The following is an 18,166-nucleotide window of genomic DNA, read 5'->3' as shown; positions in this document are numbered from 1 at the left end:
AGCGTTTCTGTACTTTGGAGTGGTGGATCAGTCTTTCCAGCACTGAGTTCATTCTTTGGCTCCACAAAGCAGACAGACAACTGACAGCAACAAGATGGCCAGAGTTTGTTTACTGGTGCTCATTGCTGGTTTACTGCTGGAGACGTACGGACTGGAAACCCTTGAGGAGAACACAGGTAAATAACACGAGAGCAGGTGTGGATTGAGGGAATACGACACGGCCACAGGGGCAAAAGATATAGAAATATAGAAAGAGGCTGATGGTCAGGCAGTTGACTATCAGGCCATTTTTAAGGCCTTTTCTTTTACCCCACGATTTAAAGTGATACTCCACTCAAAAACCTGTATTGATTATTTAAGACTGTGGTCAATTAAATTACAGTATGGTGGTTACAAATTATTCCAATAATGAGTCATTACAAGTTACTAACAACACAGCTGAAAAAGGTATCCAAACATTCATAGCTTACCATATGGGCAGGGTAGAGTGACATGGAAGCAATGGTTTGAGAAATGTCTAGGGACTTTTTGATGCTTTATTTGCACTGAAAACCTGCCAACATTGGTTTTTATTGTAAATATCCTGAATTTAAAATGACCACAGCCATTCTTCTCAATGTAGCCATATTCCTAGAAATAAAAAGTAGCCCTATATTGCAAAAAGGCAGGCTGTGAATTATGAAATCTTTTATGTGTGACATCAATTGTGATTGTTTAATAGGTGTTGTGTGAATTTTAATTGATGTATGATATTAAAGGATAGCTTCACAATTCAAGTCTATTTTAAAACAATAGTCGGGTGCCTAAATAAACACTGAAGCAGGTTTCGTTCCTGTATGTACTGACCATGAAACAATCCCCTCCAAATGCACTTATAATGTAAGCGATTGGGATAAAACCACAGTCCTGATTTTGGACAAAAACACATTTAAAGGTTTATCTGAAGATAATATAAGACTCTAGCCATCTGAATTAGTCAAATTAAGTGGATACATTTTAAAGTTACACTCTTAATAATAAACATTTTTCACTGTTTAACTGCTGTGAAAGGATTGTTGTCATAATGGCTATCGCTCAGACCCAAAATGCAGACACGGAACTCAGATGTAAGGCGGTGAGCACAAAACCAGGTTTATTGACAATAGTGGTCAAGGTAGGAGTGGCTGGAGCCAGGAAGGAGTGTGCATTATTACAGAAAAAAAACATATGTGAACATTTGTTTTTGGCATCTGAGTATTGTTTTAGGACAGACCATAGACTGTATATAAAATGGACGTAACATCCGTGACGTCACCCATTGGTTTTTGGACTGCTGCTTGGAAGCGAATAGTTTCGGATCTGAGCAGCGCGATCTTGAAAAATTTCCGGTGCATGCCGGGTAAAAAAAAAACACGGATTCTACTTATATGGGCATCAGGAGGAGCATGAGGCGCCCTCCTGAACCTGTGAACCAATCAACCTGTCAATCACGACGTAGCCACCCCCTAATGCATACCCTGCTTTATCGTCAATATAAATCAGGGAGGCCAAAATTTCAAAAATGAACATCATACTGCATTGAAGAAGGCTTTAAACTAGCGATTGAGACCATAAACACATTTTGAAAACGTTTACTGAGGTTAGAAATCAAGTGAGAAGTTGGTGAATTCTCCATTGACTTGTCTAGAGACGGAAGTCCTTTTGACACCAAAACGGTCGCCCCCTGGTGGCCTTTTGATAGAATGCAGTTTTAAGTTACTTCCGCGTTGGCATCATTTCAGAGGACCGGAACTCCCCGCCTGATTATTACAGAAAAAAAACATATGTGAACATTTGTTTTGGCATCTGAGTATTGTTTTAGGACAGACTTAGAAACTTGGAAACCTATCCTTGAAAGGTTTGTTCAAAAGTAAATACTACAATAAACATTTACAGAAAGCGGTTATTTTGTATCTCATAAGAGGTTTGAAAATAATTCCCTCTTTTTCTCTTCTTTTCTTTTCAGGAGCTGTGTTTGTGTCTCAGCAGCAGGCACATACAGTGCTGCATCGCCAGCGCAGGTACAACAGCGGCCATCTTGAAGAACTTCAAAAAGACAACCTGGAGCGGGAATGCAATGAGGAAGTCTGCAATATGGAGGAGGCCAGAGAGTGGTTTGAGAATGATCAGAAAACTGTGGGTGGACACACACATACACAAGCACACACACACACACACACACACACACACACACACACACACACAAACACCATTGTCCTATTTCAATGATATGTGTATAATGGCTGAACAATCAACCTCCGTGTTTCTGTTTTCAGATGGAATTCTGGGCCGGCTACATCGGTAAGATAAGTGAAAGACGTGTTCTGATCATTTCAAGCAGACATAACCCCAAAAACTTCTGTGTGTGTATGTGTGTATTTTGTACTTGAGTGTAGATGGGGACCAATGTCAGCCACAACCCTGCCAAAATGGAGGTGAGTGCAAAGATGGAGTTGATTCATACACCTGCTGGTGCAAAGTAAACTTCAGCGGAAAGAACTGTGAGATTGGTGAGTGTGGCAGACAGGATGTGAATAACTCAAACTAGGATCTTTACTTTCTTTTTGCTAAGATGTCCTCATTGTGAGAGTTGATTATTCATTCTGGGCTTTTTTGTGTTTTTTTTTTACTTTTTTCAGAGTTGGCAAAGCAGTGTTTGGTCAACAACGGAGACTGTTCCCACTTCTGCGTGATTCAGGGGGAGCGAGCTGTGTGCAAATGTGCAGCTGGTTACAATCTTGGGCAAGACAAGAGGAGCTGTGAACCAACAGGTGACATAAACTGATTTTATGTTCATTCTTTGTCAAAAATAAAAAACAAATGGAAATCATCCTAGAGCATTAAATCCCTTCTGTACAAATTTGTAATACAAAATTAGATCTGTTTCATCCTCTACACCCACATTTGAGACCACGGATACTTGCTAAGTTTCCCTAAAGGAAACTTTGGCATCAGTCACTGTATGTAAACATCTGGACCCACAAATAAAGCTAGATTTGAACCATCTAGTCACAAAATAAAACCTCCTAGCTGTGGGAAAACAGACTGTAATATTTAAGGATCTGTGAAATATGGAGATAAGATTAGAATATCTACCTCTTTGTTTTGCCTTTTTACTCCTCAGTACCATTCAGCTGTGGTCGAGTGGGTGGGCCTTCTACCCCCATCACCAGATCCTTTAATCCACGAAGCAATACAGACGGCTCTGAAAGAGAGTTTGGTTTCAACGACACTCTGGAGGATGACTACGATAGCAACAATATAACACTGTTTGATTACTACGACACTGCGATGAATGATTCAGACCATGTCAACACCTCTGTAGCATCTGCAGTAGAGACAGGTTCCCTGAAATCAAATTCAAGCTCCCCCCTATCTCCGAGCAGTGTCACTGAAGCGCCCAGAGGGAAAAGGGATCTGTACTGGGCTAGCCCCACACGCCCCACCATCGTAGAAAAAGATCTCAATGACCAGAGGATTGTGGGAGGTGATGAGGCTCTTCCTGGAGAGATACCCTGGCAGGTACTGTGGTGTGTGACGCAGGGTGGAGAGATGGAGTTGAGTTGAAAGCAAGTGAATGATACTGATATATAGGATGCGGTCAGGTGGTTGGGCTTTTAGGAGGCAGATACTACCAAACTTGGCAATCTCTCTCCATTTCCAGATGTCTAGGCCACTAGAGCAGGAAATGCAGCCAAAGAGGTGAACCAAAAACTTGCTGGCGGAGACAGAGAAAAATTAAGGGGCTCAACAAAGTCATTAGAATATTGTCAGGGAATCAACAGTGTCTGTCCAAAATTTTGAGGCAGTTCGTGTTTATATTGAGATATTTCACAGAATAAGTAAAACTCTTAACTTGCTGGGGTCACTAGAGGAATGTCAACTGATCAATTAACTTCTTAGAATTCATCCTCAGTTGACCATGAATGTCTGCACAAAGTTTCTTGGCAATCCATTCGACATTTGATGAGATAATTCAGCCTGGACAAAAGAGGTGGACCGGCCAATTGACATTTCCATGGAAAACCTGTCTGTGTTGCAACACTGTCATTTTGTGCTTGTTTCAGTATCTGTTTGTGTTTCTGTGTGAGTTTGCAGGTGGCACTGATGACTCACTCAGAAGCCCTTCAGAGAGCGCAGCCCTTCTGTGGAGGATCTCTGCTCAGTGAATTGTGGGTCATCACTGCAGCACATTGTCTAGTGCAGGCTGCTAACCAAAATTTCTTCGTTAGAGCAGGTATGAAAAACATTACACATGTAGCCCACCTATCTGTGGTCTAATCAGGGGAGGGCCCTGAGTTCTTTAAATCAACTAACTTAATGTACAATACATAACGCTTAGATCATGTTATCCTGTTTATTGTGCTTACATTTCTCTATAGACACTTTTTATAGTCTTGGGTGTCTTTATTTGCTGCTAATGAACTGTAAAACACTTATTTGACTATGTTTAGTAATCAGTAGTCTACCTTTGAGCAATTAAACTACTGCAATGAAATAGGTGTATCACTCCTTTATCAACACTGCCACTTATATCTACTATGTTTGAATACCTCTTGTAAAAGGAATAATCAAACATCACAGTGGAATCAGTTTTAGAAATAATGAACTTCTATTATTTACTTTTTATAGAAAAATTCCCCAAATAAAATAATATTTAGTGTCCTTCAGATCTCACTTCCTCTTACCTTTCAATAACTTAAGAGTTACAGCAATAATTCTATTCAGCTGAAAATAAAATACTTCAAATTTAGATTGCCTCTGCTTTAAATGTACTCCTAAATTAGTGGGCCCACACTGTCCCAGCACACACACCACACACAAGGCAGTACAGTAAATATTAAAATAAAGCCTGCAGGCCTGATTCTATCCTTGGGAACAGAGAGGCCCAAAACTACATGGTCGCTTCAGTCAGGAGAGCAACAAGATAAAATGTGGTACCTTAGTCAAGAGGTGTGAGCCCGGTCTGCAGTCTCTCAGGTCTCCAGTGAGGAACAAGATGTCCAAAGATGGCAGGGCTGAAAAGTGAGTGTTGATTTAGCAGCTCATAGCACTGTCTGGTAAATGTTCAGGGTTTCCAAGTCGAAAACTGGTCCAGTCCACAGTCCATTCACTTTGTTCATGAATGATAAGAAACACAAGTTTTGCTAATGAGCTAATATACAAACTTAAACAACTATACAACTATACTTCAAGTAAAAATGTCTCCAGCTGCTCACAGAATATATGTAGAATGAATGTCCTGTCAAAGACTGTCGAGTAGACCTCTTAACATCCACTTTATTACAATGTATATTATTTTTAACCTGGCTACACCATAGACTGTATATAAAATGGACGTAACATCCGTGACGTCACCCATTGGTTTGTGGACTGCTGCTTGGAAGCGAATAGTATCGGATCTGAGCAGCTCCATCTTGAAAATTTCCGGTGCATGCTGGGTAAAAAAAAACACGGATTCTACTTATATGGGCATCAGGAGGAGCAAGAGGCGCCCTCCTGAACCTGTGAACCAATCAACCTGTCAATCACGATGTAGCCACGCCCTAATGCATACCCTGCTTTATCGTCAAATATAAAATCAGGGAGGCCAAAATTTCACAAATGAACATCATACTGCTTTGAAGAAGGCGTTAAACTAGCGATTGAGACCATAAACACATTTTGAAAACGTTTACTGAGGTTTGAAATCAAGTGAGAAGTTGGTGAATTCTCCATTGACTTGTATAGAGACGGAAGTCCTTTTGACACCAAAACGGTCGCCCCCTGGTGGCCTTTTGATAGAATGCAGTTTTAAGTTACTTCCGTGTCGGCATCATTTCAGAGGACCGGAACTCCCCGCCTGGGCTCACCCATATACTCTTATTCTAAATCTACAGTTTAACCTCTTAAATCCAGATAAACTGGTCTTTAAAATGTCATAATTTTCCAACCATTACAGTTAATGCCAATTTGTTCTACTGGATCACGCTGATGGTTTGAATGTTTTATCTCAACAATGATTTTCTGCTTTAAAATTACTGCTGACTATCTTCCAAAATATAACTTCCTTTTAATTTTTTTATCCTCCATACAGCCAAGGGTTAAAGTTTATGTATGAAAAATGAATTTACAGATACTTTATACTTGCTTGAGATCCAACATTGAACATTTACTTAGCTTTTATCAAAACTTATCAAAGCTTTGTATCACCATGTTTTAGTGCAGTTGTAAGGAGGGAATTTTTTGAAACAATTAAAGCTCTGAATTTGATATGTGAGTCACTTTGGTTTGGTTGGTTTTGGTTTGCACTCAGCCAACAATTGACTGTCACTGTCGGATACGTGTGTCCATGAGCAAAGCATAAAGGAAACCTGCAACTACAGTAAAGCACTTCTGACAAATACAATTGATTGAATGTTCGCTGTTGATTGATTACAATTGTCAAACAGGTTATAAATCAGCAAGTGATTTTTGAGAATTTACTGTATTCAATTAAATACTGAAATGAACGAGAAAAGACGGCTGCTTAGAGGGTAAGAAATCAATCTAAAATTTATGGTCGGCTATGTATATGTTAAGAATGAACATTTCCAAAAGTGGGAGGTAACGTAGGATTGACTGTGCACAAACTATTCAACTGTTAAACATGTTATTTTACAGCTAATATTAATGATATTATCAATGTGCATTTTTCATCTTCTCCACCTCATGGGTAATAACACTGCTTTGTTAAATGGTTTAAGAAATACTTTATGTTGCCTGCTTTAAATTTGGGCAAGTAAACTATTACCTCAGACGCTTTTAATGAAACTACATGTCACATACCTTGCCTGGTGCAGAAAATGATATGGCATTATCATATAAAAATTAATCTGTGTTTCTAGGTGAACATGACGTGGTCCAAAATGAGGGTCATGAGCGAGATTATGCGGTGGCAGAAAAGCACATCCATCATATTTACAATTACAAGAAGTCCCCGTATAACCACGATATTGCTCTGCTGAAACTCGCCACTCCAGTGGAACTGTCCAGCCGGCGGCGTCCCATCTGCCTGGGCCCCAAAGACTTTATAGAAAATCTAATGAGTGATTCCAAGAAGTCCCTGGTGAGCGGTTGGGGACGTGTGAAGTTCCTGGGCCCGGAGGCCAACAAGCTACAGAAGCTGGAGGTCCCCTATGTGGATCGCACCACATGTAAACAGAGCAGCCGGGAACAAGTCACACGCTTTATGTTCTGTGCAGGTTTCCAAAGTCAACAGAAGGATTCGTGTCAGGGGGACAGTGGGGGGCCACATGCAACCAATTACCATGGCACTTGGTTTCTGACGGGCATTGTCAGCTGGGGGGAGGAATGTGCCAAAGATGGAAAGTTTGGCATCTACACCCGAGTCTCACGGTACTATCCGTGGATCAGTCAGACAACAGGGATTCGAATTAACTGAGGAACGTTGTTATGCAAAGAAAACAGTCAAGGAAAACATACAGTAGCATTTCTTTTTCTGAATAAAAAAAAAGTCATCTAAAATTCTTTTCTCCAGTAAAATGTAATCAGAATATCTGAGTATTTGCATATTTTTGAAATCATAATAAATAATGCTAAATCATACTAAATGAAAATCCAATATTCAATATTTGAATAAATGCTTACCTCAACCTTAAAGGCACTACACACACACCTACACCTACACCTACACCTACACACACACACACACACACACACACACATACACACACACACACACACACAAACACACACACACACACACACACACAGGTGTTAATTATTAGATCTCTACTCAGGTTGAAGTTAGGTGGAATACAGCTGAAGATTATACGATGTCACCAAACTTTTAAAAATGCCTAAAGACCTGAATTGGCAAGGTGAAAATGACGTGCACACTGTGGAAAGATGCCAGTGAGAAAGAACAGAAAACTATATGAAAGATATAACCATAAGCTGCATGTTGAAAATGTGTTTTAAACACTCATCGTTACTCTTCATTAATGTTATTAATTAATCCTTCTTGTTCTGCTCCTTGTATTCTCACAATGTTGTATAAACAATAATGTACAGTAAATAATTTAATATGTAATCTCACCCTCTGTCTTAAATTGGGTTTAAACTGTATGAATAAACATAAAGTCAAATATTATCATTTACACTTGTGGTTTTCCTGCTGTGTCATGTCAAAATGTCTGCTGAGTCAAGTCTGATTGGATTTAGCTAACAAGGCAGTTTATCATCGACAATAATGGGTAGCCCACTATAATAAAGCCCGCTGATAAAGAAGTACTGTGTCCTGCTCTAAGAGGTGCAATCAGGCAAAAATCATTTAAAACACTTGTGTAGGTGCGCCACAGGTTTGTCAATAAGCCTAGTGGGACCCCACTAAATCATGCAGGAAGAAAGTCAAACCAGTCAGGTCAAATCAAATCAAAACAATCCTATGCATATATTTGAGAAAATAATCATATACATTATGCACTATAATACAAGCTTTCACAATGACTCAAACTATGAAAAAAGTGCAAAATGGGCAAAAAGCAGCAACCTCTAGTTTTAGGTACTGTGGAAAAAAGCAAACTGTAGCCTGACTGAAAAACACATTCTGATATGACAGCATAGCCAGCGTTGGGTTGATTTCAAATAAATTTAACATGGTAAACTAATGTTTCTCATTAGGGAGTATTAGGCTGTTGGAAACACTTTATTTAGACAGTCCAATCATGATACTCCATTTACTATCAAGTGGCTATAATATTCCCATTGTGGGAAATTAATCTTTATTCAATGCTACTCTTGGAGTTAGTATTTCCAGTGGGATTAGATTTATGTTATCAAGAGATGCAGCACAGTTATCTGTTTTGCCTTTTGTCACTTGATAGCCGAGTGTCAATACTGGACCACAGAAACACGTGTTACCATCTACATGAATAATAACCAAACTAAGTTGTCTTAACATCTCAAATTTCTACAATTTACATTCACAGCTGACTGTAGTAAAGTAATTATATGTGTCTGCCCTTCAGCGATAAACCCTCAGCACAGGTAAGTGGCAGTGCTTTATAACCACTTTTCACACAATATTTGAAAGCTTCTTAAAAGCCCCTACACACCAACAATTCACTCACACAGGTGTTTTCACTTATCTTGCCTGATTAGACCTCTTCTGTCCCTAATCTCTGCGGCCCTCCTTTTAATTTTGTTGCACGTGTTTGGGCGGCAAGGGTAAACTTTTTATCAGACTGGTTCATGAAGTTTGGTGACCTCACAGTTATAGCATAAAAGTACAGTCACATTACATTTCCATTCAACTAACATTCACTCAGTTTCACAACAACGGACAAAAAAAATGTGTGTTTGTATCCGTTACACTGTCCAGCTAGCTCCATCAGATTTACAGGTCAGAGTTCACCTTTGATCAACTTTGACCGGGCAGATGTGCGCAGTCAGTCAACAGAGGTACTGCTGCACTGTGTTTGCAAATGGAGAAGCTATTATTCCAGTGTTTCACCAACTGGTCTCCAATCTCATCATTTTTTTTAAACTTGTATCAGGAGTGTGACATTATGTCCTTTAACCAGGCCTTTAGTGCAGGGGAATTTCATAGGACAGAAGTATGTCATTGTATCTTAACCCTTTATAGGACACTCATTGAAATACTTAATTTCAACCCTAGAGAGTTATTGGGGGATTGTAATTGACTTTTTTGCAGTTGTGACTGTCAATTTTTATGTTGCAAATCATGGTCAATGAAGTTACTATATATGGTTCCCTGCCAGTTTAGGGTAAAACCTTTTCCAAAAAGTCCATATATAAAAAATCTACAACCTCACAGAGAAGCATGGGCAGGTTTTTTGGGATATTTACAGAAGTTACCAAATATAGTTATTTGCCCAATAAAGGGTTAATTCTGCCCAAATTCAACCAGAGCACTGCTCTAATCAGCCAGAATAAGTGGAAATACCTGTGTGACCATTAAGGGTATAAACTTTTGCTTTAAAGGCTTCTTTTAACAATGTAAGGAAAATCAGACCGGGCAGTTTTAAAACCAGGCAGTTTTTTTCTGCTGTGATATTATTTTCTCCTAAATTCAGCCCCCCAAATTTCAAATCAACAAGTCATGAAGTAATCCACAGTGTTACTGTAAATGTTAAGTTGGTAATAATAGCTCTATACTACTTTATTTACAGTTACTATCTAAACCTGAACGTAGTTGTCCCCGCTGGTGTACAGGCAGAAATAAAGCAGTCGGTATATGTGCAGTGATTTGTCCATGCAGAGCAGCCAACAAACAGAAACATAACGCTTGTGTCATCACAGTGGTAACTACAGCTGCAGCAGAGGAGGATTAGATTTGTTTGATGGGCAATGGCAGAATTGTCACCAACAAATCCCAAAATATAAATGTTAACACAAATAACCGCCAACAACAGCAGTGACAGTAAATAACTGTATGCACATTGAGCCAATAACCAATGAATTACAACAACTAGCTACTATGAAAGCCCACATAGTTCATCTTGAGGACTGACAGTGCTGCAGTTGATACTTTAACCAAGCTTTTTTTCAAAAGAAACATTTTTACTTGTCATTGTAGGAGAAGAACAGGTGGGACTAATAACATTAATACTGGCTCATTTCCAGTGAACCATCATGCACAAAACCAGGGTTTGGGAATGTAAGCAAGACATACAAATGTTATTAATTAAACCTGTAGTTTCCTGCTTTGACATGTCAACATGCCTGCCATGAAAAAATATCTATACCAATCTATAGATGAGTATAGATCCTTTTTTTTTTTAGCTACAACCCTCACCCTAGCCACTGAGTGTCAAAACAAATCTACAATAGCTGCTATGAATGTGGAGGGCCGCTGCAAGACCTGTAATATCTTGATGAACTACTTCCAAGTCTGTCTCCTCTTTGACTTTTATGTGCAGATGCTGAATGTTTGCTTATGCCACTAAGGGATGAAGTAAATGCTGCTCTTTTAACATTTACTAAAACCCCATGCATTCATTCTGGCTGTTGTAGAAAAGAAAAAAAGGTTTCAAATCATTGAGAATAATAATGCGAGTAAAGCTATTTTCCACAAGGGACAGCATTATACAAAAAGAAGCCACAATGATTAGCAGAGCTGTTTGGCACATGGACAGTAAAGATATGTTTGAAGGCATATGCATGATTTCTGTCATATTTCATAAGAAAATAGAAATGATAAAACCTGAAGTCTTAAACAGAAGTCCATTTTGTATGTATAAATAAAAGCCCCGGATCAATGTCTTCCATTTTAACCCGCCAGTCTTTTGTTTCACTGCTGGAAAAGATAGATAAAGGAAAGGCTCACGTACTGTTGTCCCACGTACAGTATGTGCTTTGAATTGTTACAGTATTCTGAGGTCCACTGTGTCGTTTACAGACTTCTAGTCACTCGTTAGTTTGAAGAGTAAAGTATGCTGTTGATGTTGTGCTTTAAACGTATTGATGGATGTCTCGGCGGAGTCAGATGTCCCCTGATGGTCAGGAAGTTGCGGTCAGTGTCTGTGTGGATGAGTGTTCAGCAAGAGAGGAGGGTGATCCAAATAAGCAACGAAAACAGGAAGAGAATGAACACACATCACAGACACAGCGTCATCTATCCTCTGTTGTGATTGGCTCTTAGCAGGTCTCTCCCAGAATCCTGTGCAGGTCCTCAGGTAGAACACGCCCTTCTTCTCCACGACTGATATTCCTCACCATCCTGCACATGTAAAACGCAACACAGACACAAAAAAAAAATAAAATGTTTTAACATATCTTCATTTCATCTTAATTCAATATTTTTATCTCCAGGTTTGTCAATCAACACGTAGCCTGTTACCACATTCCTGACGAATCCTCATGCAGCAGCTGAATGACATCACCGCAGTTAAAGATGATGTCATCAGTGCTGGCCATGCTGCTTTCAACCATGACCCTGTACCTACCCGCCACCTAGAAAGAGTAGAAAGACAGAGCAGTGCAGCTATGTTGTTTTCAGCCATCTATATACAGTATATTCATTTGCAGATACAGTATATCTAAAATACATAGAACGTTGGTTTGCACACAGGCGGGTATCATCGACCCCTAATGTAGAAAAGTCTCACCAGGGGGGTAGGTTGATCATCCTCGTCTGAGTCTGATAAATTGGACAGGTCTGTGGCGCCCCAGTCCTCCAGGCCCTCACAGATCGCCACTGAGTGGGCAAGTACTGGCCAACCTGCAGGGGACAAAACTGCTGAGACAACTGGAAACTATAGTGCTAAACTTTTTAATCACTCATATTATTCAATCAACTATGTGTAACTATTGAGAAAAATGACACACATGACAGATATCGGGTTGCTCTTTGCTCATTAAAAGCACCAAATGATTTTCTGTTCATTCCAAACAAACCACTTTCTGCTTCAGAGAAGTTATGTGTGTATACTTTAGAGAGAGGCCCTACACTTCCATTGAGACCATCATTAAAGGGGATATATCACACATTTGTCATTTATATGCTGTTATAATGATGATGTTCAAACACTCTCCTTTTGCAAAATTACCTCTGCTTCCCCATCAAACTGTCATCAGATCATTCATACATGCCCATAGAGTATGATATATGAGATATGTGCATGTTATGCCCTCTTTAAAGGTTAGGTCATTGAACAGGTTAAATGTTACAAACGTCTGAGCACTAAAATTGATAATCAGCTGACATTTAATACCAATCTGTAATCTGCAAAAAAGCTCATCAATGACTGTGTTTCTTTCTGAAACTGGTTTGGGGTGTGTGGAAAACTCCATGGTAGAGTTAGTCATAATGTTTTATATTAAATGCCATCAAAAGGTTAAAGGACTGGTGTCTAGGATTTAGTGGCATCTAGCGGTGAGGTTGCAGATTGCATCCAAGTGAATACTCCTCCTCTTCCAAGTGTGTGGGAGAAACTCTGGTGGACACTCTCTAGACTATAGAGCCATTGTCTGTCTAAGATAATGAAAACACAAGAGTTCCTATTTTCAGGTGATTATACGCCAATAAAAACATAAATATGAATATTATATTCCATTTCTACCTAATCTTTTCTGCTAGATTCATTCTACATACTAGTCCTTTAAGAAGTGCATTAATCTGTATTGCATGTTTGATTATTTGTTTTGCATATTTTCCACTTGTCCACTTTGTGGTAATAAACCATTTATAAAGGATTTATGGATTAATTAATGGAGTTAGTAAGTCATTGGGACATGATTTTCAATAACTTTTGATTTTCAGTAAGCTATTCTTACAAGCTGATCTTAAGATGATCTGTAAAGCATTAGTAAATGATTTATTAAACAAAGCATTAATGCGTATAAACCCTTTATACTGACCACTTATCAAAAAGTGGCATTTCCATCATATATTTATGTACTTTATTGTATATTATATACCATCTGTTTAACTCTGTGTGTTTTCTTTGTTTCTCCTGGCTAGACCCACCAGAGACCTGAAGTGTTCAGTAGGGAAAATGTAAAAGCTTTTCATGAATTAGCTACCCAGTGAATCAAATGAAAATGTGGCAAATGATTACTGTAAAGAAAATAATGCTACAATATGAGTGTAATTGATGTGTGCATTTGTGTTTGAAGAACTCACTGCGTCGAGGTGAGTGAACCACAGGTTCTGAGTGGGCGGGGCTACTGTGTATTGACTCCTCCCCCTGGTACCTGTGGGAGTAGCTTGTTGCCGAGGAGCTGTGAGGAACAGTGAGACACGCTGAGCAGCCTCCCACCGATGCTGCGCCCCACGATACACACACCCCTGATGCACTAAACCACATCACCAAGAAAACAAGACCCAACCACAACAAAGGAAAACAAACAACAACAACAACAACAACATTCACGGTGTCACAAAACGAGCTCATACCTCATCCACATTCTTTACATTTGAACAGCATTCAGTTCACGACCACATATATTTCAGCGTCTGACTCCACAGGATCTTTAAGGTCACAGCACAAATATTAAAGAGCATCACAGATCGCTGCAATATATGGAAATAGTATTTTGTTAACAGTGTTCCACGCACATATCAGGCCTTGATTAAACTGCATATGCAAACAATCCACAGTGATGTTTAACTTGCTTTAAGTAGTAGATGGGTGGAGTTTGTCCCATATACATAGTCCCACATATAGGAAGAAAATTACAAAATAAATGAAAGTCACTTTGCTTAAAAACGTGAAATTCTACCCATCTGCTATTTAAAGTCGAAACAAGCACAATCACATCCTCCATCTGTACGAAAAAATCAAAAAAGTTACACAAGACAAAACTGATCATGATTACTAGTAGCAGAACTACTTAAAGGATTAGACTGGCATTATATCACATTTTCCAAAAAATCCCATGAAAAGACCAAAAGCAGCAATGCATTAGTCCGTCTTAATACTTTCTGATATTCATATCCTGTCTGCGGCCCCGAGCCCATTGGCTCCTACTGAAGACATAAATCTTCTAAAAGAAGTCACCAATCTACAGTTTAAAACTAAAAGATACAAACCAACAATTTCACTGACTTACAATTTTCTCCACTTTTAAACACATCTAACATGTACACTCAACTTACTTACACTACACACTTAACCTAGGATTAATAACATAACTGCCTTGAAACACTTGAAAACTGTTCAAGTAGCGCGGCAGGCTGCAGTGGTTCTCAATCATGGTCAAGAGCACTTTTGGATTTTATGAATACCTTTTTATCTTTTAAGGACCTGGTATACACATGCCAGGTGAGTGTCGATAAGTAGCCAGTTAAATTAGAAACAAGCACCATCAAAACCAGTTACAAGTTAGGTCTCTGGAGTAGATTGAGTGTTAAGTGCTCTTCATGGTTCTAAATTTCAGCACCATGGAGAGTGTTACAGCCATCTGCAGGACTTGGCAATGTAGTCACAAATGCCAGTTCTCAAAAGTAATGGCAACAATGCTAATGTACAGTAGACAAATGTGCACAAACTGCACACATATAAGCTCATTCTATAACTTCAACATCCCTGTGTACTGATAATCATGATGCTTTGTTAGATAAGATAAGATGGATTAGCATGTGGATGAAATTGAGGGATTATTTGATCACCAAATCATTTCAGAAATTGAATTTTCATCAGCATAGGGGAGAAAAACATTTCCCTTAATGTATTAAGTTTTCAAAACAATTTCTGAACTGAGACAGGATTGAAAAGTGAGTTCATCCATTCCCACCACCACACATCAGGAAGTCACAAACTGACACACGATCATAGTGAGGACATGCAGAGAGAATCACCTATCAGAGAGGAGGTTGTCTGAAAGTTGAAGAGAAGGAGCCTCATCTAAGAAAAAGGACAGAAAACACAGATGTGTGGCTCAGATTTAGGGAAACTGACTCATAAAAACAACAGACTGAATACAATCCCAAGACCTTCACATGAATACCCAAACATCTAATGTAGTTGTCATAACTTCGTGGGAAAAATGCCCTTTAAAAACAAGTCAGAAAAGCTACTTTTCTAGAAAGCATTTAAGGTCCCATATTGTAAAAGGTAGATTTCCATGTCTTTTTTTCTATATAAATATAAAAATGCACATTCCAAGGAGAAATGCACACAGCATGTATTTAGAAACGATGCCTTTAAACCATAGACTGTGTATAAAATGGACGTAACATCTGTGACATCACCCATTGGTTTGTGGACTGCTGCTTGGAAGTGAATATCGGATCTGGGCAGCGCCATGTTGAAAATTTCCGGTTCATGCCGGGTAAAAATAAAAACACGGATTCTACTTATATGGGCATCAGGAGGAGCATCAGGCGCCCTCCTGAACCTGTGAACCAATCAACCTGTCAATCACGATGTAGCCACGCCCTAATGCATACCCTGCTTTATCGTCACATATAAAGTCAGGGAGGCCAAAATTTCACAAATGAACATCATACTGCATTGAAGAAGTTTTTAAACTAGCGATTGAGACCATAAACACATTTTGAAAACGTTTACTGAGGTTAGAAATCAAGTGAGAAGTTGGTGAATTCTCCATTGACTTGTATAGAGACGGAAGTCCTTTTGACACCAAAACGGTCGCCCCCTGGTGGCCTTTTGTTAGAATGCAGTTTTAAGTTACTTCCGCGTTGGCCTCACTGCAGAGGACCGGAACTCCCCGCCTGCTTTAAACAAGCTGTTTGGATTTCCATAAGATTGCGATGTGACAACTATACACCCCACCTCTATTCAATGTGCACTTGTTTCATTTCAGCTGAGTGTTAGAGTCTCTTCTGCGTTTTGGGGAGAGGGGAGACAGACAGTTGAGGAAACGCTGCACAGTTGTTGGATGTCAGGATGCAAATTTATCTTTGCGCAGCTTTCCGAAGATTGGAAAACATCATCCTTCAAGTGGCCATTACAAAGTACAGGTGAGTATTTCCCAGAGTCCTGGTTTTACCTCCAGTAGCTACAGGCTAGGCTACAGTCTGTTACCTGTGGTTGGGCTTGGCGTGCATCACTCAGAAAACAATCAGCCAAACAGAAGACAGGGGCACTGAGCAGACACAAAACAGCCTGTTCTTGGTAGAGCTCCAGTGAGAAGCTTAAGAGAGGAGATGTAAAACTATATCAAGATGTTTTTTTGTACTTAAAACCATAAAAAGATCCTGTTATGGATATCAAGACTTCAAATATAACTCTTAAAAAGTATAAAATATTGAACCTTTACCTATGAAGTTTGTGAGCCACATTGTGTTACATGTTAAAATAGATTTAAAAAATATAAGTTTTATAGTATCTCTTAGATTAAATAAAATAAAGCTGGAAATCAACAAAGCATTTCAAAGAAACACCAAACATTGAGGCAACAAATGATTCATAATAACAGTAATAAAAACCTTGACGTAGTTTCTGCTGGTTGGTGAGAATTTTACGAATCTCCGTCAGCCATGTAACTTTCACCTCCACTGTGGGAGCCTAGACAGACACACACACAGAGCACAGAACAGGACATGAGGTGTGTGAGAGAGGGTCCAGACATTGAAACTGACTGCAATAAAATACAAAAATATAGACAAGTATGTCAAAAGTAAATACCTGAACTATGTACACCACTTCTCTGCCACTGTACCATATTTCAAATTTCTTCACATCTCCTTTCACATTTTCTGTGATGCCCACTGCACTCATCTGCAGAAAGAGAGAGAAGTAATTACATTTGACTATTGTGTTATCATCATTTCTGACTACATTGTTATTAAGGTAAAATGCAACCATGGATTATGTCCACCAATAAAACAATTCACCAGTACCCCAAACTGCAGCCTCTAAAATGCTCAGTTAAGTCTGAGTGCCAAAACATAATGTGATAAGCTTCATAAAGGGAGGATGAATTGGAGGGCTGTTGAATTAGATTGCATTGGATGTAGCTAGGTGTACCTAATGAAGTGAGTGTATTATGTATTGTTACTCTGAGGCAGGATTTGAAGCTGTAGAACGGCGTCCTGTCATGATTGTCCTCGTCTCTGCGCTTGCAGAAGAGCAGGGCGTGATCATAGAGGAAGAGATGTCTCTGCATGGGTTTGAACCTGGCCAGCTCCTTCATTCGCACCGCTGCCCTCTTATGGCTGATCCACACACTGAAGCTGCCCTGCATCACCACACGGCCCAGCTGGCCGAGGTCACCCTGAGTCAGATGTGCAGGAGGACAGACAAGAAAGTATCAGATATTAACTTTACCAACTAGTCAAACACACATAAACCGATACATGTATTATACTTTAATGGTTATAATGTTCAAGGTACACATAACACATGACATGGACCATATTTATCAACATCAACAGTAAACTTTTGCTATCCTTCATCCAACAGCATTGGTTTATATTGACATTTATCAACATGATTCAAGGTTATACCAAAGTGTTTGATGAATTACACAGAATTGTAGCTATTTGCAATTACATATGTTTCTGATTTTTTCAAATTTTGGTTTATTTTTTTCTGGTTCAGTTTGTGTATTTTGAGGTGTTTATGCAGCGCTTAATAAAAATAAGAATCAAGCAAAAACAATGCTAGAGAGCTCATAAAGATACAGATGAGGAATATGTAATCTATTTCATATTAGACAGTGATATAACTCTAAT

The 18,166-nt window shown here is 39.1% G+C and overlaps 2 protein-coding genes across 2 annotated transcripts in view; one reads left to right on the top strand and one right to left on the bottom strand.

Annotated features, from left to right (window-relative positions):
- f9b (coagulation factor IXb) lies at positions 1-8,152 on the top strand. The gene is made up of 8 exons (XM_062432855.1): positions 1-176; positions 1,985-2,154; positions 2,295-2,319; positions 2,415-2,528; positions 2,658-2,789; positions 3,143-3,540; positions 4,117-4,255; positions 6,885-8,152. The coding sequence occupies exons 1-8, from the start codon at positions 95-97 to the stop codon at positions 7,439-7,441; spliced, it is 1,617 nt and encodes a 538-aa protein (XP_062288839.1). The 5' UTR covers positions 1-94; the 3' UTR covers positions 7,442-8,152.
- Positions 8,153-11,581: 3,429 nt separating this feature from the next.
- LOC133994042 (proto-oncogene DBL) overlaps positions 11,582-18,166 on the bottom strand; it is a 20,400-nt gene continuing 13,815 nt past the window's right edge. The window contains exons 19-26 of the mRNA XM_062433213.1: positions 17,491-17,706; positions 17,118-17,210; positions 16,919-16,997; positions 15,326-15,371; positions 13,649-13,821; positions 12,132-12,244; positions 11,864-11,976; positions 11,582-11,743 (exon numbers count right to left, since the gene is read on the bottom strand). Of these exons, the coding sequence (XP_062289197.1) occupies positions 11,662-11,743; positions 11,864-11,976; positions 12,132-12,244; positions 13,649-13,821; positions 15,326-15,371; positions 16,919-16,997; positions 17,118-17,210; positions 17,491-17,706 (915 nt within the window). The 3' untranslated portion in view covers positions 11,582-11,661. The remainder of the gene's footprint in view (positions 11,744-11,863; positions 11,977-12,131; positions 12,245-13,648; positions 13,822-15,325; positions 15,372-16,918; positions 16,998-17,117; positions 17,211-17,490; positions 17,707-18,166) is intronic.

The sequence above is a fragment of the Scomber scombrus genome, chromosome 14 (genome assembly GCF_963691925.1).
Source record: "Scomber scombrus chromosome 14, fScoSco1.1, whole genome shotgun sequence".
Lineage (NCBI taxonomy): Eukaryota > Metazoa > Chordata > Actinopteri > Scombriformes > Scombridae > Scomber > Scomber scombrus.
Note: the sequence above shows the minus strand (reverse complement) of the source record. Positions and strands in the feature narration are given on the sequence as shown.